Source organism: Serinus canaria, chromosome 2, assembly GCF_022539315.1.
Source record: "Serinus canaria isolate serCan28SL12 chromosome 2, serCan2020, whole genome shotgun sequence".
NCBI lineage: Eukaryota > Metazoa > Chordata > Aves > Passeriformes > Fringillidae > Serinus > Serinus canaria.
In genome coordinates, this window is record NC_066315.1 from 52,301,525 (window position 1) to 52,328,483 (window position 26,959).

At 41.3% G+C, this 26,959-nt stretch overlaps 1 protein-coding gene across 3 annotated transcripts in view; it reads right to left on the reverse strand.

Moving 5' to 3' along the window:
- The window catches only part of GLI3 (GLI family zinc finger 3), a 204,706-nt gene that overhangs the window by 15,118 nt on the left and 162,629 nt on the right, over positions 1-26,959 (reverse strand). For 2 of the 3 annotated variants that reach the window (XM_050971487.1, XM_030230543.2), the window contains exons 9-11: positions 26,537-26,653; positions 25,086-25,226; positions 387-536 (exon numbers count right to left, since the gene is read on the reverse strand). In XM_050971487.1, the coding sequence (XP_050827444.1) occupies positions 387-536; positions 25,086-25,226; positions 26,537-26,653 (408 nt within the window). The remainder of the gene's footprint in view (positions 1-386; positions 537-25,085; positions 25,227-26,536; positions 26,654-26,959) is intronic. The other variant, XM_050971489.1, reaches the window with a different exon arrangement.

The window sequence follows — 26,959 nt, forward strand, 5'->3', positions numbered from 1 at the left end:
TCTTACAAGAGCACAGTATTCATGTACTTTGACTAACACTGAAATGCATTGCAAAGCCATCAGGAGCTGGTGGCCAGCAGTAATACCAAACTCTGTAAGAGAAAGTTCCTTTAAATAATTAAGCAAACTGAGCCATAGTTAATGATGCCTTCTGGGGCTTCTTTGTACTTTAAACTTGAAGAAGTGGGCCAAATCATCCAGGGAATTCCCCCTCCTAAAGCTTCTGTCATCTGGTTGTGCTGGATAACAAAGCAGACATGGCAGTCTCTTCTCCACAAGAGTCTGACAGATGAGCTCAGGGAATGCAGCACTCATCCTGCTCTGTTTGCTCTCTGCACAGCCCCAGCTTCCCAGTACAAACCTGGAGCTCAGACCCTTTTACTTACAGTGCATTTGTGTGGCTTTTCCCCTGTGTGTCTCCTCATGTGGACCACCAGCATATACTGGGCTTTGAAAGGTTTCTGCTCCCGGGAACAGTCCAGCCATCGGCACACAAACTCTTTCTTCTCACCATGTATGTGGTCATTGTTGATATGCTGTTCAGGCAGAATAGAGGTCACAGATTAACAGAAATACAACATCAGCTGCAGCCTTATTGTAATTTCACTTTGGAAGAGCACCAGACATTCAGGTGTGAACCAGGTCCTTGAAGTACCAAAAGAATAAGATCATCCGCGCTTCCAAGTGACCACAGAGGTCAAATTATAGATCCTACTGGAAGTCCACTGGGGCCCATGATTTTTTTTTTTCTACTGAGATCAAAAGGCTTTGGATCAGGCCTCAGGGATGCAAGCTGATAAATGGATCCTGGATAATCTCATGCACGGCTCCACTTGCATGATTCACATTGGGTACTGCTTTTGAAGAGCAGGGAAGTGTTACTTAAGTGCTGCTCAACATAAACAAGGTTTACAAAACCAGGCCTTTAGAAACATATCCTCCAACCTGAAAAATCAACAGAACTGCTAAATCAAGTTTTCACCCCAAATTTTAACTCACTCCCTGTTACCCATATTTTCCTTCAGTAAATGTATTTAGTTCAGTAAATGTACAGGTCATGGCGGCAGAAATAAACCCCTACACACTGTGAATATGAACTCTGAGTACAGAAGCATACATCAAGCCAGTTTTTGCCATTGCCAAGTCTGGCTCTGTCTGCATGTGTGTGGGAGTGACAGCTGCCCCAGCCCTGCTGACTCACAGGCATGTCTTTCTGTGGTCAGTGTCATCCATGTGAGTGTATCCAGAAGCAGGACAGGGCTGTGTACCTTGTACTCTTCCACAAAATTAGCTTGCTCTGTTTCTTTCACTAAGATCTAGTTCAGAAAAGCATTTAAAAATGGATTTAATTCTCTCTGTGTTTGAGTGGAAACAGGCAGGCGAAGCAGGGCCAGCCTAAAAATTGATTTGGTTTTTTTTTAAAGGTTGAACTTTTTGAATTTGTTTTGCACTGTTTTAGAAACCAAAAGAAGAGAAAACTACACCTGGACTTTCAGAGTCTTTTCTCCACTAGGAGCTGCCCGACTCATCCTCCCAGACTCTCTCTCGAAATCATTCCACACTGCCGTACTTCTGTCGTTGTGCCACTAGATGGCTGCCTTACTCAGCGAATGACTTTATTCCCACTAAGGTACCACCAAAAAAATCTTTCCAGTTTTTATTTGATCACAGCACAGGGATGAAATCTGCATCTGTTCCATAATGGGAAATGCCTACAGGAAATGCCAGGCATATAGAAACTCAGTAGCTCATACTGGAACACAAAGAAAATAATCCCAATCTTTCCTGAAGTCTTGAAATCAGTCAGAAAGCCACATAAAATCATGTATGTTCAAAATTATTCACCTTTGCCATGGAAAAGACATCCACTGCCTATAAAAGATGACAGCTTTTTTTCTGAAACTTTATTGCCATTTCTTAAAAGTTGTTATGGGGCTCAGGATGCATGAACAGAGAGAGGTGTTGGGCAACATACAACTTGTAATCTGCAAGAGTTAATGTTCCTAGAGCAGATCTGTATTCATAGTATACACACCTGTGCCAGAAGCATACATATGCTCTGTGTTGTGAAATGGCATCAAAAGAGTTCAGTGAGGGCAATGTGTGTTATTTCTTGAAAGAGAAAGAAGTAAAGGGACAAAATTAAATGCATTCTAGTAATTCATGGCCAAATCTCTCTGTAAACATTGCGGACTGTGTGTTATGCGGTTAGACCTACACAGCCACAAGGGGGGGTGAAACTTGAGTGTGTGACACAGGCTTTCCATTTGATACAAAAACCTCAAGGCTGGATCAATCACTTCACCACAGCACTTCCTTTTACCTCCTGCTGTGTGGACACTCAGGCACCGTGGGGGCTCTTTCAGAGAAAATCTCCATAGGACAGTTTTTTCTCTTTGTCACTTGCTCCCTGTGCTCTAGACCTCTAACCTTTGGCAGCATGAGAATCCTCCAAAACTGACCTTTCTCATGGGCCTAAAAGTCCTTTCCTCACTCCCTCCTCTGCCCAGGCTCACTGCAGCAGCTGACAAGTGGTGATGATCATTTGCTTTTCTCCATCACTGGCTTACTTGTCAAATATCTTGTGATCATCCTCTGGTCTCTCACAACTGTGGCCCTCCATACACATTTGCCCTGCACTCCTACTCTCTCAACCCTTTCCTAGACTCTCTGATCTTCCTACAATCAAACCCCTCTTTGTGCTGTTTTCCCTCATTGCTATGATGCTGCAAGTGGCTCCTGAGTGTTCACCTGTAAATGCATCTCATTCTCATTCAATCCCTCTGAGGATCCTCACCTTTAGGGAAAGCCTGGAATAAACGAGACTGTGATCTGCTAATCTGAGTAATTTATTTGGTTCACAGGTGAACTGCTTAATTGCTTTTTGCAGAGGGATCATATTTTAGCAGAACTACAAACATGTCCAAATACTGAAAGGAAGGAGGAAGACACTTGCTAGAAAATCAGCACCAGCAGCGCTGTCAGGTAAGGAGATTCACAGTATTTGTCATCCTGAGATTCAAACACTCTCACCTGCTCAAGTTATGATGAGAAAACTTGTCAGTCAGTCATCTGCTATGGACATATAAGCAGAACTACACAAATGCAAGCCACAAATGAAATCTACACTGGGATTTTTTACCATTATCATTTGGCAGAAAGAATGCGTAATTTTTGTGAAATGTTTAAAGAGGAGGGAGGTCTCACTGTGAAAACAACATCATTTAGAAAAGTTCACAAGTTTGTGAACTCTGGCATTCAGGTTCTTTGACTCAGATAATTACCTTTGGATTTTACATGGTGTTTTTGGCTCCCTGGTCTCTATTATGAGAGGAAATGAGCAGTTTTGAGCTTGTAAAACAAAGAACAGTCAGGAATAAGAGTATTATGCAAAGCAGAAGCTTTGGTACAGTACAATAAGGAATTATAGGGTTTCAATTTATAATCTGTTTGTAACCTTATTACACCCATGAAATGTCACATTCCAGGGACTAGATCAGAAGGATTTTTTTTTTCCTGGTGAAATTGAATTTTGATGCAGTTTCAGGGTGTGAAAAGGCTTTTCTTTTAATTTTGTGGGCCCAAACCTGCAAGTTTTACTTATGTCCATAATCCTTATTACAGTAAATAGGCGCATGAAAGCCAGTGATATTACTCCCTAGTGTCAGGTTTGCTAGCATAAGGCTCTGAAGCATCAGCTCTGTATTATTAAGAATTTCTGACCTGAAAAAAAAAAGCCCACATTAAAAGCTGGAATTCTACAAGCTATCTCCCGTTGCACACAGCTCCAAAAAGCTGCTGAACAGGGGTCATTTGCAGAATACCAGTCACTTTCATGCTACTTCAATGCATATTACCAAACCTCTGTTTGTCCTGGCTCATTTTCTATTCTTTAAAAAATGTTGTTATTATAATCCAGTTCCAAAATACCCTAAAATGAACAGAGGGAGCTGACCTAAATACTGATTTTGGTCTCAGAATGACCTGCCTTTGAAGGAGGAAGCTCTGACTTCCAGAGCATAAAACCCCACCAGATTAATTGAAAGCAAGGCTGAAGTTTGCCTGTCATCTCTACTGGGCAATCTCAAAAACCAGAGGTAACAGGAAATTCAATCCACAGTATCCTGGAAGCATAAATGCTTACATGGTAAGAAATACTATTGAAAAGGGAACGCCTTAAATCATGCATGTTCTCATATAATCCATACCAACTGTACCTGTTACTCAATATTGTAGCAGATGAGGTGACACTGGAGGTAGGTTCTGCAATAACCTTAGTGTTCCATTTCCCTCCTGCAAGAGGGTTTTTAGAAGAAAGGAGAATCTGTGCACGTCCTAGCTGACTGCATGGTACCCGTTAGCTATTCAACACATAAACAAAGGCCAAATGTGCTCTCACAGCAGTCAAACAGCAGGAGGAAAAGCCTCTCCATACCAGTGGAAAAACTTAGGAACATCAGAAAAAGAATGTCACTGCAACTGAGATTGCATCTGAAAGCAAAGTTCTATTTGGTGGCAAGAGCAGAAAATTCTGGCAGAATCTCACATTTCTGTTTTCTAACCTAGACTTGCTACCCTAAAGTATAGGATGAAACTGGGAAGAGACCATGCTGTATAAAGTGGTAAGTTAGTGGCTGAGTGAAAGGCATATCACCATTGCCAAAATTAAGTTTAATTTCAGTTATACAGTGACAATTTCAGACTTTTATCTTCTTGCAGGTCTTTCCCTGTATTTTAAAAAACTAAAAAGGAGGTGCTAAATAACTTCTCACTAGATCTCACCACTGACATTAAGCAGAGGCAGCATTTAACCCATCTTCTAGCACAAATGTCCCCCTGTACTGTACTTCCACAAAAAGCCCCTCAAACCAGCAGAGCTGCAGCATTGATGCATAGGGGACAAAGTGCAAAAGGGGAAGAAGCATCACACAGCTGCTAAACACAGCTCGTCCTGCAGCTGCACAAGAGAGCTGTGGAGCCCACACAGAGGACATGTGGCAGAGGCTGTGTCTGGCAGTACCAGACTGGAAAGCTCTGAAGCTGGTTTGGAAGGGGATTAGCTGTCCCTGACCTGCAGGGAACACTTTTATTTCTGAGTTTTGCATAGGGAATGTAGATTTGTCCTTAAAACCACATACAGTTAGAAACAGGTTCCTGGTCATCAGGCCTATCCCCTCATTATGGCAAGTCCCACTGCACATAATCCTGGTCACAAACAGAGCTTCAGCTTCTAAGTACCTTGGTGATCAGCTCCCTCTGGTCCCAGTGGAAGGCACTTCTACGAAGTCACTCTTCTACTGGTTAGCAACTAATTTCTAGCTTTGATTTATTCACAGCCAATTTATATTCATTTGTTCTTGTGCCAACACTATCCTTTAGCTTAAACAGCTCTGCTTCCCTGCTGAGTGTTTAGTTCTCTCCCTTCCCCACCCTAACTAACTGGCAGACAGCACTCCCCTCTCTGTCTTCATTTGCTGGATTAGATAAACTAGTTCCTTCTGGTCTTCTCTTCAGTGACCAAGTCCTCATTCCCCCCTTAACCTGCTTTGGCTCAAGGTGGGGAATTCTAAGACCCATTCATAATTTTGTTCCCAGATTCCCCATTGCCACTTTGAGGACTGTATTAGTCCATCAGTTGCTCTCTCAGCCTCTTCACCTGCTCTAGTACAACTTCAACCTTCTTGACCAGAATAGTGTGAAGTACACCAGGGCTCACCAAACTTGGTGTAACAGGATTCAAACTTCCCTGTCACCACTTAGGTGCAGGTACAGACCTCACATTCACTTTAGACTTGAGACTATTACCAGAGTCTGAGTACCTCATAGCTTGTGAATGTACCTCTTCTAACAACAAACCTCAGCAAAAATATCTTCTACCATGGCCACAGTTGAGGCAGAGACTTAAGGCCCAGAAAATCTAAAAGCTATAGGCCACATTCACAGAAGTTTTTAGATCTCTGATTCCCATTAGAAGTAGTCACTTGTTTATGAGTGGTGTGCATACTTCTGAGGTTCTTGACCTACACAGTTTCCTGAGATAGCCAAGTGACTGCAAAATGAATATCAGTGTTCAGAACAGTGACAGGGCAGCACTTAAACAAGTCCCCAGGCTTGCCTGCTCTCCAGGGATGCAATATGCGACTCATTGCTGCTCCTTGTTACCATTTTAGGTAGTCAGGCAACTAAGAGATGACATCAGACTGGCCTCCCTACCATCTCATTAACATCTTGATAAAGGTTGACTCCATGATCCACAGCAAGATGAACAGACAAACGCATTGTAAAAAAGTCAGGATATAAAGGAGGTCCTGTGAACCAGGAAATCTTCTGTGACAATAAAATCTCATTGTGAGGAGGAAAAAAAAATGGATCTCTATGGAGTGAAATCCTCAGCAGACTTCTCAGACACATTCCAATCACTGCAATCGAGTCTCTCTCTAACCTCTGTGACTCTCTGGTAAAACAATGCGTGCATTTTAATTTCCTCTTATCTGATGGAAAATAGGTATGGATCCTGTCTGTCCTTTCCCTACTAAAGATTTTGCAGGCACAACCAGGCCTAACAGTTTCAAGAGACCAATGTCTACTACTTGCTGCTCAAGTTGAGAATACACTTTTGACCCTATGTCCTTAGGGTGGCATAAGTACTTAAGCCATTTTTAGTTCCTGAGATGGAAGAAGTACTTAAGCGGCTTTAAGCCCTTATGGTGGCATAAACTCTTAAGCTGGTTGCAGTTCCTAAAGCCAAGTGGAAGCTATGCGTGAAGAATTCTGCACATGCCTGTGAAGAAGCTCAGACAACTATCTCCAATCCTGCTTCCTTTCCTTTGGATGCATTTACTGTTATTCTATTAGAGTTCTTGATGCTGTCTTTCATACTTTATGGAAGATTTAAGAAATGCTGTTGTGACAGATCTCTGATAATGCTGATTAGCAACATGACAATTTATACAATTTGCTGATCTGGCCCAAAGCAGGTCAGTGCCTCCACAGCCTTGACACCTTTACTATAATGAAATACACACAGTTAAGATCATCTGGATCTTAAAAGCACTGCACAGCAATTTCCTCGGTGTATAATGAATACACCCAATAGCCTGTGCACTGCACTCCTCATCTCACAGTGTTTGATCTTGTCACTCAATCTCTATACTTAATTTTCAACATTTTCCACTATTAACAAATGAAGCCCCTTGCTCCCAGTAGATATGGTCATGATTGCAAACTTGAATGAAGACTAGTGGCATGTCACATTTCATAATCAGATATTTTTGGATTACATGTGAGAGGACTGTGGCTTTTTTAATGGTTGTAGTGGTTTAACACTAGCCAACAACTACCTACCAGGTTCATTCCCACCAGCCCCTGCCAGCAAGGATGGGGTGAATTGGGAAAAGGTAAAATCCATGGTTTGAGATAAGAATAGTTTAAAATCCAAAATAAAAACTATAATAGAACTAATAATGACAATGATGAAATGGGAGGTAAGAACAGGGACATGAATAATAGCCAACAGAATCAAGCAATGCACAATGCCCTTGGTCACCACCTGCTCACAGATGCCCAGCACACCCTGAGCAGCAACTGGCCATCCCAGCCAACTTCCCCCAGTTCATATCCTGAGCACAATGTTCTGTGGTAGGGAATATCCCTTTGGTCAGCTGGGGTCAGCTGCTCCCGGCTGTGTACGCTCTCAGCTTCTTCTGCACCTGTTCCCTGGCAGAGCATGGGAAACTGAAAAGTCCTTGACTTAGAGAAGCACTGCTCAGCAACAACCAAAACATCTGCATGTTATCAATCTTATTCTCATACTGAGTCCAAAATATAGAATGTACCAGCCATTAGGGAGAAAATTAACTCTGTCCCAGCCAAGACCAAGATAAAAGCATTGCAAAATTAAATATATATACTGCAAAAATTTGAAACTCCAGTGTGACTAAAAATCTTTTACTCATTAAAAAAAAAAATTACTACATAAAGAAAGTTTCACTTAAAAAAATGGTTAGTTCAAAAAGGAGTGAAGCATGTAGAAAATGGGAAATGTATCTTACCTACTTTACAAACTTAACATTTGAACTCTGAGTCCATGATTGTTAGTACTTAATTATAAGAACAAAAAAGAGGCTCCAGTCAGCACTCCAGCTGAATTCATGCTTGAAGCTCTTTTATTACTGTGCTGTTCTGGATACCCATTTCTGTCCCTTGAGAACTGGCAACAGCAGTCAATGAAGAAAGGGAGGAATCAAAATTAGAAGCCCTAAGTCAACTGAAAAATTATGATGATTTAACTTGAGATAACCTGTGTACGTAGAAGGACAGGGATGACAGGCATAGGAGAAGGGTAGCATGGAAACCAGTGGTTGGAAGAGAGGATGGAAACATTAAGAAAGGAGGATTTTAGTGTCTGAGGGAGCATTCCCATATAAATGGTAGGGAACCTCAGAGATGTTGCAACAAACAATTGGGGTCAATGGCTTTCTTGTACCAACCAGCACAGCTGCCACTGGGAGAAGACTGGGTTTACAGTCATATTAATGAGTAAAATTTTAGCAAAGATCTGGGGTTCAGTGTAACACATGGGTAGAGCCTGTCCCTGTTTCATGGGGCATACAAGTTCAGAAGCAAGGAGGGCACAAAGGCCAAGAGCAATCAAACTAATAATGAATTTTTGCATTTTGTGGAGTTCACTGTACTCCTGAGCAGGAATCATCCTTTTGCCTCAAATGATGTCTAAGCAAGCCATGGTGAAGCAAATGACTTTTTACATATGGGATTGGATAAGTCATGTTCTCTAAACGTGAAACCGTATTACTAACAAACAGGAATATGCTAATTCAAAGGACACAGCTCACCAGGACTGTGTGCTTTTCACCTCCTTCCTTCAGCTGAAAATATAGGTCTGATTATTTTTTTCTCTCTCTCTGTCCTAACAACAGCAATAAAATTTCTAAATCCCCTAGTTTAAAAAAAAATATTTTCTTTCTACTTCTCCTTTTGTTCTCTTGCAGTAAATCCTGTAGTTGTCTTTGTTGCCTATCAATAGGTTAAACATATCCAACTTGTATGTTTAAATGCTAAAGACAGAGAAGTCCCCATGGATACGTCAATCATTGGCTCTTGTACAAAGAAAATACTGTATTTTGCTCAGAAGAGCTTTCTGTGGCAATTTAAACACAGTGAGACAGACACAATATCCTGGAGAGAGGAAAACCTGCCTTATTACATTCCTGACCCAAGAGAAAGGATCTGCCCTTAGGATATAAAGGGAATCAGTGGGGGGAAAAAAGAGAAAAGTTATCTAATCCTAAAAATAAAGACAGTGGTTTATAATACAGCATGACCTTCTTTTAATCTCTGATATAGCAGTTATCCAGTATGGATGTGACAGAATACCAACAGGGCAAACACAGCTTTCTTGTCAGGCTGGGAACCAACCCCCTCAGCCTGTATCTGTTTCCAGGTTTTGGACAGCTTTTTGGTAGACTCTGGTATATTCTGTGGAGTGAATGGAACTTCTGGGATATTGCAGGGATTCTTTCCCAATAAGATCACATCTTGTTCTTGTTTCATTTAATATACATATATTCACATATGCAGTACAGTTAAGTCTGTTAGCAGCAAAATGCCCTCCATCAAGGGCAATGTTTTACAGCTCTCCCTTGATTTCCTGTGTCAGAGCATGCAGCAATAAAGCAATGGTCAGAAATTGCATCTTTATTTGCTAAACCTGAAAATCTAAGAAATGAGATTCTGCCAGGACATCAACATAGCTGTTGTGGACATTAATCATTCCAGTTTTACAGTGGTAAGGAAAGGTGTTTTGGTAGTGCAGGTTTGTTTCTTCTCTGATGTTCTCTTCCATAACTCTGTCAAAAATCAAGTGCCTTGTTTTCCTTGGAACTTGCATTCTTGTATTACTAGCTGGGGCACTAATAGGTGAAGCTGGTATGGTACAGGAATTCCGGCTTTCTTTACTCCATTTTTTTTTCAACCCAGCTGTAGAGAAGTAATTTTTCAATGCATGCTGTCATGATAACTGGGTTTTACCATCTTGTCCAGCACTGATGCTTTGTATCACATTTGCCTTAGTTCAAGCAAGGTATCACAGCTTCCCTTTTTGGTTTTTTTTTTTTTTTTTTTTTAACAAAAAGGCTCCACTTCTCTCTTCAACCACCTGCCCAGTTTGTGGCTTGCCTCAGTACAGGCTAATTGCATTTTCGTGTGGAGGCTGCAGAAGGAAGTGATGGTGGAAACCACAAGCCAAATGCTCAAGTCAATTGCTCTCAAACAGGGATGTTTTGGTTAAATCTCTGCTCTCCAAGGAGGAGCCCTGCTCTCCTGAGTACTACTGAAGCAGGGAAAAATGCAAAAGGGTTGCATAAGGGTGACAAATTCTTGGAGCACTGAGATGAAGGAGCCTGTAGGGCAGAACTGCCCCTGCAGCGCTCCTGGTAGAGTAAAAGGGGCCAACTGCAAGCTGAGCACTCCTGGTGTTTCTCCCAGCACCTTCTCCTGCTGTCTGCAGTGCTTCCCAGCTCTCCTGGCTGCCCTCCCTGCACAGCTCCTGCAGGTTGTGTTACATGCTCCACACCACTGCAAGGGTGCTGGCAAACGCCCCTCCAACTTCCACTTGCTTCAGGATCTTTCCTGGTGTAGATTGTGTGTGTTTGAACACACAGGCTGAGAGCTGCTCTGAGCATCTGAACCGCTGACTTCACAAAACCCTTTTGCTGTATGGTTTTTCCTTTTTAAAAGGCAACATCACAGGAAGAACTCCATTATAACTTTCAGCTTCACCAAGATTTCAGCAATGCAAAGAATTCACTTTTACAAAAATTACCTTATATATGTGTGTGTTTGTCTCACTTCTACCTTGTTTTTTAGTGCTCTTCACATTTAGATTCCCCAATTACACCTATATATTACACCTTCTATGTAAAGGTCATATGATAAAAATCTAGGGTAATCTGGCACCTGCAGTGTAACAAGAGCCCCAAAACAGACTACCAAGGAGAAAAGCACAGGGAGAAAAAGGACAGGTGAAATGTGTACCAGTGATAGAGAATTCAAACTTGGCTTGAAAGACCAGGATGGAAGAAGAAAGTTGACAAAGGCCATTCGATGAAGGACTTAAGACTCACTGCTGACTACATAATGAAACTGTGATGTTGATCTTTACAGTGTAAGAGCAAATGAAGGTGGTCTTCTCCCAAATCCTATACCCTAGCCCTGCACTGATTATCTTCAGCCTGTTCTGCCTGCTTTCCTCTCATTCTTCTCCATCACACATGCATTCAAGCTCTCCCCAAAGGCTTTCAGAGAGGTGGCTAAAGGCAGGAATTCTACAGCCTGAACTGCAGGAAGAGCTCCTGCCTTCAGGAAACAGCTCTACAGCATGATTTCAAGGAGGTGCAATGTCTGTTCAAGTCATAAACTCACAAGAGAGGAAATTGACATTGCAAAGCTCCACATTCCCCTCAGATCCATTAGACATTCCTCTCTCAATTAGCCAAAGCACTAGTGCACAAACAAGGGAGAAGTTTTCCTACAGTTAGATGGGGAAATGGGTAAAGACTGGCCAAACATCTGCTTCACTGGCTCTAAGACTGCCAGTGAATGCTGCCTAGAAAATGGTACCTTCTAGGAGTGGCTGAATATGGAAGGAGAGAAAACCACCTGAGGCTCAACTTCAAAATTTTCTGCTTCATGATCTTTTCATTTAAGGATAAAAATTGATTTGACATGGAACTGCTGGAGAATTTCAGGAAAACAATGTTAAAAATCTCCCTCACAGGCAGTACCTGAGGTGAGCAATGGCTTACTCTTCTTTACAAATCTAAACTCACGTACATCTGTGTACAATCTTTAACAAAAACATACAGGACTTACCTTAAAAAAAAAAATTGAAAAAAATTGAACAGCTCAACACTTAGCACTGCTACAGATGTTAGTGTCACACACTTAAAAGCATATATTCTATTTCTGGATTTTTCTCTCTGGCAAAGACAGACCACAAAGGACTCCTGCCAGCACACATGAGAAGGAAGTAATCATAAAGAGGCATTACAATAACGTATTTCATCTTATTTGCAAATAGTTTGAAGAATGAAAATACCGTTCCTGCTTTTGACAGAAGCACACCAGCACACACGAGGCAGAACTAAATACTTTGGATGTTTTCCCACATTTCTGCAGAAGACAAAAAACTATAGGCCTCCTTCCTGCCACCATAACTCATCTGACTTCAATGGAAATCAGACCTGCTGTATATATTAAACCTGAAATTAACTATTCTCCCCCCATATATTGTTTGGCTTTGATAAATTCCAGCCATTGCTCCTGGCCAAGATGCACAGATCCTGGTTCAGTGAGCTGCTCTGCTGACATGAGCTCTTATGGCAGCCTGGAGCCCATTAAATTCGACTGGGTCCAACACACTGAGCTCTCTGCAGGAGTGGGGCTTTAGCACTCCTATAGTTAGTTATTGAGCTGTGGGTTCAAACCATGCTAAAAGTAATAATATTCTCCTTTAACACAGGGCATGTTCACAAGAAATAAAATTGGAAGAGTTTCCTAATCTTTACATTCCACAGCACAGACCAGAGTAGCAAAGCCAAGAAATAAAAGCTTAAGAGTAAAGATGTCTAGAGAAGAAAAAAAATTTGGAAGAAAGAAAGTACCCAGCAAAATATCCCAACAACTGGTGCACCAAATGAATGTATAAAAACAGAGCTGTTTTATAAAAATTGTAAAGCTTTAATGACAAAAATCTGCTAAAATTTACACTGCCTTTCAGTGCACGTGTTTGGAAATACACTGGAACTAGTTTAGAATCAACAGGCTCTTTGAATTAAAATGTAACTATATATTACAGCAGCTGTATACAATTTTATATTAGCAGAGACAAATGCTTAATCCCATGAACCAGCTTAGAAACCTATGAAGGGCTATAGCAAGAGAAAATAAGGAAAAGTTAAAACTACCATTTTAACAAGATTTTGAATTCTTCCAAACTCCAGGAGGGGTACAATGGGTCATCTATCTATGCAGAAAGCATAGCAAAATATTTGATACTTTATGAAAAAGTTAAATCACTGCCTCTTCTACTGAAAATCCTTTTTTCCTAAAGGGGATAAATAGAAGGTAAATACCAGATATTTAACTGGGATCTGCTTTTCAAGGTCCATTAAGCATATGGGCACTAGCACTAAGCATGTATATAGGACTTGCTGAAAAACATGCACCTCCTTTTGTTTAACCTTGGACCAGATTTTATAAAATCATTCACTTTCTTCTACTTTTAGTACTTTATTAGTAACTACAGCACAGCTAATACTGACCCACTTAAAATGAAAGAAAATATACTTCTCATCAGGATCTTCCTGTGTAAATCAATCAGTAATTCTTTCTAATTTTTTGTAAAGAGAGCCCTTGTGCTTACCACATGGACACATACAAATTGTTCATATGATTAAAATACCAATGCTTTGTCTGCAGAAAGAGACTATTGAATAACAGCTTTTTTTTCAATAAATGCTCTTAGTGTCTCCTTATACATAAACTATGAAAGCTGCAGTTCAGATTAGAGATAATGCCTGATCCACATTTAGCAATGAATGGCACCAAAAACCTCTACAAAAACTAGAAATATTGTGACTTAAAAATACATAGCACTTTTCTCAGAAACTAAAATAAAAATGCTGGCAGTGTTAAGCAATGCCAAAATATTTACAGGCAATATATGTTTTAACATATATTTAATCACAGAAGAGATCCTGGTAGAATTAATCCAGCTTCAGCAGCTGACAGCAGCAGCAGTGTGTTAAAGCCACAACATCACAACTGGACTGGAGGAAGTAACTGGGGCTCTTCCTCCTAACACCTCCAAGAAACATGTCTAGCAAGCTTCCGCACATGCAGCAGTTTATGGCTGCTCTAAGACCACCCTGGGGTTTTTTTACTGGAGATCCACTTAGAATTTCCCTTTTGCATCCATGCTAGGCTTGATCATCCCGGTCCTGTCCTAGCAAATTCAGGGCTAGCAAAGGTCTCTGTCCCGTTTTAGAAGTTAGTCACACTTGATGTTTCAGGCAGCAGCAGCAGAGTTACCTTCTTTTATCTTTTTTTGCCATGGGATAACATTTTTGTATCCTCTCACATGTGCCATGTAAAGATGTATGTTTGAGCTGTTGCAATACAAACTGTGCAGGATTTCTTAGCAGAACATGGAGTATCACCTAAAACACTTAATAAAGAGCCGAGGCCAATTTTTTCCTGTGCCTGCATTCCACACACTAATTGACTTCTAGAGAACTTACAAGGGCCTTTGGTAACTAAAAATCAATCCTAAATAGTCTGGTTTATCTCAAAGATTTCTATCTTCTCCTATACACCACTGCGGCACCATCTGAATGGGACAGACTTGTGCTGGCAGTCAACCCCAGAAATCTGCAGCAGCAAACCAAAGAACAGTCCTGTATCTCAGTAACTCTTCCTCACCCAGAAACTATTTAGAACTGGAGCCTGGCACTTTCAGAATGTCATATAAAACATACTTCTTTGTTCAGGCTTTTTTTACTAACCATAAGTGTAGGAATCCCCTTGGCAATTAATTTCCTGGCTGGTAATCCCTTGGCTCTGATCCATGCAGAGAGAGTGGCTGCACTGGAGGGAGGTGTGCAAGGCACATGCTCTGACTTTGCAAAATGAAGTGGTCTCTTGATTGAAATGACAGTGGCCAAGCCTAAAAATTTTGTACTTGCCCTGCATAATGGAGTAAGCTAAGCTCACTGTTAAACACTCTTTAAAGTTGCCTGTTAAAGCCATAATATGGCAAATGGTCAAATACTGCAGGCAGGGTTTTCTTGGTTATCTGAGGCAATATTACACATAATAAGGCACAATAAAGAAAACACTACCCCAATGGTAGTGAGAGAGAGGAATTGTACAATGTATTATTTGATAATTAGCACTGGTAATGGTTTAAAGGATATGGCCTTCACTTTAAGTAAACTTACACTAACAACAACAACAAAATCACTGCATATGCACAGTGTATTAAGATTCTCTACTCTCAGTTTACAGAAGTACAGAACTTTTGTGGCAATCCTGCCTGATGCTGGTAACTGGCAAAACACTGTACAATGAAAACACCAGAGCTACAGGAATGCTTCTCCCTAGCAGCCAGGTCAGGTGGGCTTGATCAGTTCTGATATACATATATTGTTTAAGGTATTCAGAAACAAAGGGACAGAAGCTCCTATAAGTAGCCAAACTCTCAAATTTTTTTTCCCTAAGTTTCCTTTAGTTTTAGACAAAGGTTTTCACAGGAGAAAGTTGGTACCATGCTCACATGTGCTGTAAAGAGTGAGATGTTATCTTTTTAATTAACTCAGCCTAAAGTTTTAAGTAATCTGCTCCAATCCTGAATTCCTCAAATTAGGAAGCATCAGAGCTAAATAAATACGGGAACGACACTTGTCCTTCATGTTACAGAATCCTAAAATAATACAGCACTACAGCCTCCTCCCGCAAACCATACTGGACCTCCCTGGATGCATTCAAGGTGTGTTGCCCTTATCTGGCAGGAATCACTTCTGAGGTAAGGTGCTAACCAGAAGCAAAGGACAGACTTATCTGTACTGTGCTTCTCTCTGAAAATTTAGTGAGTGCCTACCCAGTGCTGTGCTGCTGCTGTTCTTTCTTTTCGTGCTTTCTTGGCACATGTAGGAGAGGATAAAAGCCTAATGGGTGCGAGTGTCAGCACAATATAAATTGCTGCAAGGAAAAACTTGATGCATGGCTTTGGATCTGAAAGAAGAATGTCCACCATTGTTTGTGATTATGGATCACATCACAATCTAATAGCAATTTTTATTTAATCAATAATTTCCATGCTGAACAGACAGCCCTGTTACAGAGAATCGACAAGCAAGTACTGATAGCGACAAGGCTTGTTATTAATCTTTACCCTGCCAACATTTCAACCAAACTACTGTAAAAAAGCACCACCAAGATGGATTTAGAAGTAGGTTTTTTTTTTTTCCTGTCTCTTTTCTTTTTCTTCTCCTCTTTCCCTCTCTCTCTCTCTCTCTCTCGCTTTCTTTAACCTTCTCTTCCTTTCGCTTTTCTTTTCTTTTATACCTACACAGTCCCATTACCCTTCTCCCTTTTCAGGTATGCAATGTTTCATACACTTTATATTCTAAGTTTATTTGAAAAACCTGGGGCTTGAATTGCACAAAAAGGCAATTCATATTAAGCAATTTCACAAATCAGTAGGACCTAGCCCAGTGCTGAGTGTTAGCCATTATAGGCTAATAAATCATACTTTCTCTTTGAGATGTCAATCGCCAAAGTGCTTTGTAAAAATGTTGGCATCTGTAATTCAGCAAAGCCTTTTCATCTTGAAATAAGATGCTCCAGACTGATAGCAAGAATAATCCTCTCTTGATCAAAAAAAAAATCTGCATTTTACCAATTAAAGCTGCTGCCAGAAGCCAAACGGAGCAGCACTGAGACTCCACTGTAGTTTATCTCTGCTAAACACAAGGAGGGATACAGTTGGAGCTTTGTTTCATTTTCAGCTTGACTACTTTATCTCACAGAGAACTGCAGCATCTCAGCCCTGTGATACACATAAGAATGGAATATGCAGACCTCATACCTACAGTGCAAGCCACCAGAGGACCCACTCCTGACAAAACCACCACCCATTCTTTTTACAGATTAGGTACTCAACATCTTGAAGAAAAGTCATGCTTACACTAAAGTTTAAGCACAGGATAACACTGGATTTGTTTCCCCACGATAAAAGGCTCATCTGCTTTTCATTTTTCTTTTTCTTTCTATTAAGAGGTTACACAAACAATAGAGACTGCAAAAATGAATCCATACAGCCCAGCCCTTTTAAAACCAACTGCAGAAACTTCAGTCATGTCTGTATTTAAGTTGCCTGTCTCTGCCTCCTTTTGTACATGCTGATCTGCCACTTCTGTCTCAGAAAATGCAGATGAGCCAGCAGTCACAGATTTCTATTCTTCCCAGGACTGGTTTACTATAGGTAGATTTTTTTGGTTGCATATGGGTGAGAAAAGCAATGCAGAGACATAACACACCAAACACATCAAGGTATATCTCCCACTGGTTCATCCTAATAACACAGGCTATGTGACATCAAATGACTTAACAGAAGCAAGGCATGAAAAAGCTGAATAGAAAAAAACATCTCTGTCCAGGTGAATCTGCCTTGTCCTGACAATTTAGTTAGGACTGAAATGTACCTGAAGTCCATGCATAAGCCCAGCCCTCCCTGCAGCTCTGAGGCAGCAAAATTAAGGCAGGGAAGGACTTCCTTTTCTCTCTTCTCCCTGATATGCCAACAAGAGTCAGGAGGTGACGGGTCAATTCAGTTTGCTGCTTTACTCTTGCCTATGAGTTAGTCACTCAACCAGCATGGGCTGCCCTGGGACTTGGCTGGCAGCTTCTTATATCTTACATTTCTCCTCAAAATTGGAAGACACCTGTAAAATATCAGTAACTTGGAAGCGTTCACCAGCTGAACTGTCAGGCAAACACCTAAATAATGCTGTGTGATTAAAAACATGGACCAAAGTCAAGCCCTGCACAGCCCTTTCCACCCAAGTGCCCACTCACTATGGGTAGAGTGGGTAGAGTAAGTTCCCAGGGAACAGGGGGAGCACTGTTTGTCCCTACCTACAACAGTGAAAAAGAAGTGTTATTTAAAGGACATATCATAGTTTAGCAACCTCTTTCAGGGATATCAATTCAAAGACAATGACTTTGGCAACTCATAAAGCCATAGCAGCAGCAGGCTAACAACAAGTTTTCTTAATGCTGTGAAAGAAATGCTAATTACAGAGGAATTAAAATTAAAAAATGATTACATTTCTCTCTCTAAATCCCCTCTTAATACTTTACAGATTAGGGTGGATTTATTTTGTTGTAAACCTTTCTCTATCAAAAAAGAAATCCCCATGTTATTTTTTTCTACCTTCTTCTCTGTGATTCATCAAAAGCCAGACTCCAGGCAGGGAGACTGCTGATGCACTTGTGCAGTGGAGTGCTTAAGAGGACCTGAGCCAAAGCACAGCTGGCCTTTGGGTCAAGCCCACAGTGAGTAAGATCTCTTCACAAGGCAGCATGGATGACTTTTAACACTGCTGGGAGGCAAAGGGCATGGCAGTGACTGACGCAGAACAAGGATGTGCTGAGAAGCACAAGCAGGGGTCGTGCCAGAGCCTGGGGGCTACTGAGGCTCCAGAACAGCAGTGAGGTCTGTCTATGGTTACTTAACCTTAAAACCCAACAGCACTTACATGCACACCTCTGATGGGGGGTTAAAGACTAGCTTAATTTAAACAAGACTGTGTTAGATACCCAGACAGAAACCAAGAGAGAATGAACATGCTCTCAAAGGCACAGATCTGCTTACCAGCTTTGCTATGCCTTCTAATAAATTGCTGGCCTATAAACAATTCAACAATTCTGGCACAGTTCAAAAGAATGGGCTCAGCAGCTTATAATCCAACACAGCAAGGTGGTGACCTAATTAGAAATCAGCCTTTAAACAGGTAATGAGGAAGAGATTTCAAAATCTAAAAACTTCTGTACAGATGTCTCTTATGATTATTCGCTATGATCTCTTCTTCTATTCCTTTGTACCCTCACAGCTACAAAAATAAAATATATTGAGGGGATGGACAAACTCTAAAAAGGCTTCCCATGGCACTTGCTTGCCACTGAAATAACTGCCTGAAATAACTCCCTGCCTTCTCCAAGCTGTCCCAACTTTCAGCCCAAGCCTTGGGCTTGCCTCACTTGAAGAACGGATTTCTTTTGTCTGCAGCACTCCTTCTCCAAGTATGAGTTAGGGTCCAGACCCCAGTGAGTAAAAAATAAAATAAGATGAAAGAGAATAAAACCACCAACAGAACTCCCCTTGCTGTGGTACGTAAAACATTCTCCTTTTGTCAGGAAAAAATGATTACTATAATGGATTTCATGTTCTTATCTAGTCTTTACTCTTTTCAATTTAAAGGAAACATTCCTGAACCTGTCAGGGCAGTAGCTGTCACTGCCACGCACAATGAGCCTGTGAATGGGCTGAGCCTTGTCTGTGTTACTGTGCTAGAGCCAAATAAAACTGCAATGAAAAAAACACTGAAAATTGCCTCTGCAAAGAAGAATTAAACATTAAGTAAATCCCTAAATGTATTTTGAGAAGTATGCAAACCGGGATGAGTAATCTCACCCCTTTGAGATTGTAAGGGACTTGCTTCAGAAAGCTGTGACTTCACCTGCCCCACAACCAGTTTGCAAGCCAGGACCCAGAGAAAAGAGACCACTAATGCATGAAGGATAATCTGTTTGTTGGGCCAGATGTGTGCAATTGCTTCCCTTTAGGTGCAGATCCCTACTCACACAGCTGCACCCAGCACCTGCTCGGCTTTGGCAGCTTTGGGGTCTTACAGGGCAGTTTCTCCTCTTGCAAGTGGTGGGCAACATGCAACTCTCAGGGTCACTTACAGGTCTGCTGCACTGTAGCTGATACTCAGGGGAACTGCCTTATACTGGTTTACCCTCCTATTGCAGCTGGATCTTTGTTTAGAATCTTTGTTTAGAGAAGAGTGGTAAAGCTCTCTCCTGTCCTCACCTCCAGCTCTCCTGCAGGAGAGGAGCTGAGGAAGAAGCCACAGTCCAAAGCCCGCACAGTAACAGAGAAAGTGAGACTTTCAAATCTATTGACTTTGAGTGTCCTTACTTCTGGGCATCCAAAATCACCCACTGTAAAGAGGGCTAGTCCTTCAGAGTGGTGCGTTCCCCACCTCCTGATGTTCAGTGTTTTGAGGTGCACTGGATTGATTAAGGCACCTCACAGATGCTGTAAAACCTAAGCAGAGATTGGATGTGGGCACAGTTTGGGGTTTATGTAGGTCTCCACGGATTGCTGGCAAAATTCTGTTGGTTAGGGTTGAACCCACTGTTTTCTGTAGGAACAGAGAGCACGAATATTAAGAAACTCCAGTCTCAGAATCGCATGTAATGGTTCTTTTGGGTACCCTCAGTGCACTGTGATGCCTTAGGAACATGTGGGGTACCTGAAAAACACAAGAAACTGCCCTACAGTGCAATAAGGGAGCCATGTGTAGAAGTACAATCCCCAGGGATTTCCAGGGGAGTGCTCCAGTCAACCAGGCTTTGCAAACAGGCAGGAAGAGCTCAGCAAATGGAGTCCCGAATATAAGCCACTGCTGATAGTTTAGGGCTTTTTGATCTCATCTAATCAAATGTAACAACAATGAAAGAATTTTATTGCTGTAAAATTCAGGAGAAAACACTAACAAAAAAATAGCTCTACAGTTCTTCAAGCACGTTTTTGAATAAAAAATAATTATCATCAAGGCTACGCAGCAAGGGGGATGAGAAATAGGCAGCACTGTGTTTTTCTGATTGCCATTGTATTAATATTTAACAATAAATTCAGTCATTTCCTTGAAGGATAATTTTCTTAAGTAAATTTTTATCTTTAGCATCTAACCCTTTTGCAATATTTTATTCTTAACTGATTTCTGGGAGAAAAAAAGGGACAAACTGCAACAAAAAGCAGATTTATAAATATATACAGTATCTTATTAGCTTCTAGGCGCTCACATATTTAAAACAAACTTGAGCTCAGCTAAGCCCAATTATAATATCTCGCTGGGCAGAGAAATTAATTAAACAGCAGAATGATAAAGACCCCAGCAGCAAACTGAGGCTTTAAAATAAATAAGATCGTTCTTTTAATTTTCTGCAGAGAAGAAAAAAGGGAAAGAAAGAAACCTCTAATAGACATTTCAAACATTAATGTACCCAGCCTTTTCAGGAGTGCAGTGCACTGTAAATAAGACTACCTGGCGGGAGGATGCAGTGGCAGCTCTAATGTGGCTCACCAACTTTGTGCCTTGCTAATGTGCAACACACGCGCCCCTTTGCATCAACTTCAAATAACCCTGGGATCTCAGCAGTGCAGCTCAGCAACAACCAGAACAAGGGCAGAACTTGTCAGGATTTAAAAGCTTTCAGCAAAACCCTTCAATTGCAGCCGGTACCCTATTCCATAGAAGGATATCAATTATAGATAGTGACTTGCTTTAGCAGTGCAGTCGGTACTGTCAGACGCTAGATAGACAACCATGAAGAATCATGAATCTTTCTATTAACTGTAAGAGAAGGAGGGGGGCAGAGGAAGGATGGATAGGTGTTATAAATAAGGCAGAGTGACTGATGGTTTAACACCTTGCCTTTTGGTGTATGCATCATGAAAATTTACCCATGCTGAATTCTAAGTGGCTCATATCACTTGAAAATAACATCACCCGTGCCAAAATTTCACTGTCAGACCCTTCTGGGTGGGTCAATAACGATTCTTTTAGGTATAAGTTTTTCAGTTATTTATTCACAGCAGCTCAGGTTCTGTTCATAAATTCAGTCAGAATCAGTGGCACCTACATTTTACACTAATAACTGCAGGACTTTGCTACAGAAATGCAGAAAATTATATCAAATGCTGACTACTGAAATTGCACAACATTGTAATTTCTGCTGTAAAGCTATACCACATATTTAGACACAGATTTTATTTGCCTTTACCATTTCATACATGATATGTCACACATCACTTTGTAATGTTGATTTCAACCACAGTTGATTTCAAAGTAAATTATGTCTAAAAGTTCCCCAAGAAATAACAAAGCTATCCATATACGACAGAAAGACCAGAATATACTAGAACTCATATTGATCTTTTTCAAAACACATGCATATGTGCTTGTGTATACATTGTATACATAGTGGGAGTAATGCCATCTATACCATAAACTGTGTGCAGTGTGTGTTCTGGAAAAGCTTTTTGAAGCTCTACTCAACCTGGTATGACTAGAACTCACGTAGAGTTACCTAATCCTTCAGGAAACAAAACAAACAGCTAGAAACATACTTCCATCTCTTCCCTCAAAACCACAGTTGCTCTAAAATTTCATTGTATAGGGAAGCAAGGCTTGGATAACAGTCTGTCCTGTGCCATTGGACATTCTGGGTCTGATCTCTTGCTATTATGCATGGTTACAACTGTACAGAAAGATGGCAGATGTAATCTGGATAAAGGTTATAAAGGCAATTTAAGCCTTTATTACCTTTATCTATGCCAGCTGCCCCTGCCATGATGATTACTACCCTACAGCAGAATCAACAAATCTGGATGGTGATCTACACTTTTGACATCCTGTCCAGCATCTTACTTCCAAACCTTCAAGCTTCTCAAGCCCAGCTGGAGCATCTCAGGCCCTGATGAGTCTGCCAGTGGGTTGGGGATCACCAGGAGAGCAGCAGCATGTGCAGCCAGAAGAGGCATGGTGGCAGAACTCTGCTGCCAGATCAGGTAGCCCCTGACGGCACAAACAGCCCGATGGAAGTGGCCCCAGAGCTGCAGGGTGAAAGACCTCAGGCCTGTCAGGTGCATGAGCAGTGTCTGGCACCGTGAAGATCCTGGCTTGGTGAGGCCCCCAGATGCTACCAGAGTGTCAGGGCTATGGAGTCAAGAGTGTGCACGGGCCCTGAGACACACACTGTGCTTGTGCCTGTGCCTGGCTTGGGCACACCCAGCACTCAGAACTGTGCTGACACTGATTTAAGTGCAGCTACAGCAATTTATATCTACTTGGATTTACCTACAGTATTTGGATAGGAGGCATACATGAGCCACACCACTTTTTCAACTCAGATTTTCAAGGACCAGGGATGGAACACTTTCTGCCAGAGTGACACACCTAAGCAAAACCAGGACTGCCCTTCTGTGAAGCCCTGCTGAGACCAGACTTCCTATCCCTAGCTGCTGCAGATGTACATCAGAGGGCTGTGGCAATCAAGGGCAGACAAAATGTGCAAAAAGCAGACTGGGGTGAGTGGCCAGGCTTTCAAACAGAGTTAGATATCTAAAGCCCTTTGCAATTCTGGGCAGAAATAACTCGCTCAAGTCCCCCCAGCGGGGCTCTGCCAGAGCAGCAAAAGAAATCACAGACCGTGGCCCCATCACTGAATCCCGCTGACTCTTACAGCATGATTTGTGCTACTTAAATGTGATGGTTGCCATCATGAATTTATTGTCTTCAGGGTATAGGGTCAAGTCTTGCACCTTGTAATCTAAACACCATGATAACACACCTGAATCCTGAGCCCTGCCAAAAAGAGTTCCGTGTCATAGAAAAACTTTTTTATATTCCTTTTCTATGTCTAGAGATACTCATTTCAGATGTTGCCATTGTTCAGAAACATAAGAAATACACTTTTTTCAGTCCTGCTGTTGACCATTACAATGCAGGCAGATTTGCTATAAAAATCCCACCAAAACCAACATATTAACTTTAAAATTACACTCCAGAAGAACTGAAGTACCACCCTGTCAATTTAATTCACTCAGAGGACTTCCATTAAATTTTAGACCTGGAACATCAAAAAATCCTTTTTCGTTTTTTATTGCCAAGGGTATCTTTATTCTGAATTTCTCTTTTATTTCATATATTTCTGTGCACATTATTTATCATCATCACTGGGATAATTTCTGAACATTGAAAGGTTTCCCAGACCTCATAAAGCTTCAGTCTTACAATTGCTAACAGATATAAAGACTGTGCCTATGCAGAGCCCCATATGATGTCATTTGGTCTGTTTGCACAGATTCAATTCAAACACCAACATTTGATCTTTTAATTTAAATGTCTCAAAGCACTTGCAGAAGCCATTAGTATGGCATTTCTTTCCCAAAAGGTACTGTGACACCAAAACGGTTTCTCCTCACATTTCAATTTGGCCTATTCAAACGCTAGGGAATTATATGTGCCAAATGTCTCAAAGAATTCTTGGGAAAATGTCACATTTTTCATATTATTTTAGTTGTTGATAGTCTTTCATTTATCATGATTGTTGTTACTACTGCTGCTACTACTTAATAATAACAAGAATGTGAAAATACATCTTGATGAATAACTGCAACACCAAGAGGTTCTCAAACTCCAGCAAGTGAAAGCTGACATTGCTTTACTAAAGTCAGCTTTAGTAAAGGATAAGCTTACCATTTGGCATAGTGTTTGGAAATATATGGTGGGTTTGTTTTCATTTATTTTGGGTGAAAAAGTGTATTTTCCAACTAGTTATTTCAGAAGTACTAGCCACATTCTCTAACAGATTTTGCATGATCTCCAGTAAAGTATTAAAAGTTTTCTAAACTAAATACAATTCTGTCACATGTTCATTTGCTGAGGGTGTTCCTCTCTGTTCTGTACTAGGAATTCCATTTCTTTTCAGAGTATTCAATATGTTCTATGACGCCAGTAAATAAGAGAGGTGCTGCTAGTTAAGGAGGCTAGAACTGCAAGGGGTTGCACTTGTCAGGCTGTAGTCTGAATTTTGATTGTTCACTTTCTATCTTACAATACTACAAAATAGTACAAATTGTTTATCTGGAAGAGGTGGCAGAGAGGAATAAAAAAAAAGGGAGATAGAATAAATATTTGGTGTAGCACAGAATTGCTGAAATGACTGAAGTAACTCAGCCCCCATGTATTTAGCCAAATAATCCCTTTCGATTTACACACAACAGTAAATTGATTGCAAAACCTCTCTTAGGGAAGGGAAAAAATTCCCCTCACCCATTTCTACTGTTACAGCCCCTTTGGGGAGAAAAAAATCAAACTTGGCTAAAGGTTAATAATCATTCATGTCCAGCTTACTATTACTCAATAACTATCAAAGTCGCTAACTCAAAATAGCGTTTGCTGGCTTACAGGATCAGAGCCATTACAATCTCTGTGGAAGACTTTATTGAATTTTACACTAAGCTTTAGCTGACTGAACAGGTCAAGCACTGTGGCTTCGAGTTTTCTTTATTCTCAGAAACTCATAAACCCCTCTCCAGTTTGCAGCTCTGTTAGCTAAGAAACTTGACTCAGCACAGGGTCAGAGAAGCTGACCCCCATGAAAAAGGTCAGGTAGTTTTAAAACCTAGTTCCTGAATACCATTAACTTACATGCACTAGCTGTTCCTGCGTGTCAAACTCCCGGGAACAGCCTTCCCAGTGGCAGTTTGTCTCATAGACCACTTCAGGCTCCTGTTTGCTTTCATCTTTATCCCCTTCCTCTTTTACCAAGGTCATTCCTTCTGGCTGCTCCTGGAGAGAGATAAAAAACAGGGGTGAGAAGAAGAGAGAGGAATTTCTGAAACTGAGGAGGAAGAAAAATGAATTACTTCAGCATTAAAAGAAAGATGATGGGGTGTGTGTGTGTGTGTGTGTGTGTGTGTGTGTGTGTGTGTGTGTGTGTGTGTGTGTGTAGGAGGCAGGGGAGGGAGGATTATTTTACTTTCACTTCACTATGCTACTCCATTCTACAAAATACAGGAGCCCAAAACAGGCCTGATAAACCAGAAGCCATTTGCAAATTATCCATGTAAAACATATTCTTTGTTCCCCTTACATTTTAATTAAAAATAAATCACAATGGCCCAGCTTCCCTCACACTTTATTTAAGCAGCTTGTTATTTGTGCACCTGGCTTTGATGATTCAGTGGCACCACTAATGTGAAAGGCACTAGTCAACATAGTTGAATTACCTAGAATTTGATTTTAGTACTAGGGTTGGACAGAAATTGGATCACCAGTAATCCAATGTGTTTCCATTGTTGGAACAGTAACAGTTTTGCATGCTAAAACCTTTCCAAGAGCAGACTGGTAATTTTTGAGTTATTTGTCAGTCTGTTCTTGCCCTTAACATGTACTTAAAAGGGGTGAGCAGGGGTGTAAGTATTTAATTTTGGGGTTAGATTTCCCACCTCCAGTTCATCAGGGTGCCTCATTCTCCCCAGCTTGTTATTTGCTGAGGGTAAGAATCAGATGTTAGTGCAAACATTTGCTTCTGATTATGCACTCCTGCTATTTTTCCATTTCAAACCTGCTGAAGGATTTAGGCAGACCTCTGCTTTGTTTTCATGGATTCACTCCCAAGACTGAGGCTCTGATTCTCATCTCCCCTGAGTCACTGTAAATCAAGAGTCACTCTACTAAAACCAGTGGCATTAACTCGTACAGAAAGTACAACAAACGAGTCTGGAGCCTGACACAGGGGCCTCAGTGCAGTACAGTGCTAAGACCCAGGAAAAGTCAAGGTGGCCTTAAGTACTTTTGCTGAACAGAAAACATGTCCTTAATAAAGACCTGAATGTCTCTCGTTCACTGTTCTGTAGCAAACAGGGCACTGAGCATGCTCTGACTGATCAGAGGTGCCTCTCCATCCTCTCTGCCCTCATCCTGCCACAGACCCTGCACCCCAGGAGCAGCTCCCATTTAACCCAGGCTACTGCGAGCGGAGGCTGCCCGTGTGTGCAGCACACCAAGGAGGCTGAAAACATGTGTGTCACAGGAAAGGTGCATTTTCACTCCAGCAGCAAGAGGGAAGGCTCATGATTGGAATCTGGCTGCCATACCTGCATGCTTCCTGCTCCTGGGCTGGGGAGGTCCTCGTCAGGCTTTATCTTGGAGCGCTTGTTGTGCATGGGGTCCCCAGTGCTGCTCACTGCAGATTCACTTGTGGGTTTATTCTGCTGCAGGCAGGTGGGGATTTTTTTTTTCCCCAGAAGAAGACAAAATTAGACTGTGATAAATATGTGGCTCCAAACAAAAATATGCAGCATCTGCTCAGCAACTTTGTATGAAGAAGTTGCACTGTTAAATATACTGGATATGCAATAACACTGTTCTTCAATTACATAGCATTAACTTATGGAAGAGCTGCCTTGCTCAACCTTGTAGCAGAGCAGGGAGGGAGTGGGAAGGGGAGCATTTGATGCAATTCCTTGCTACAAACCAATGCTAGTTTTGCCAGAGCAGTGAGAGGTAGGAAGAACTTG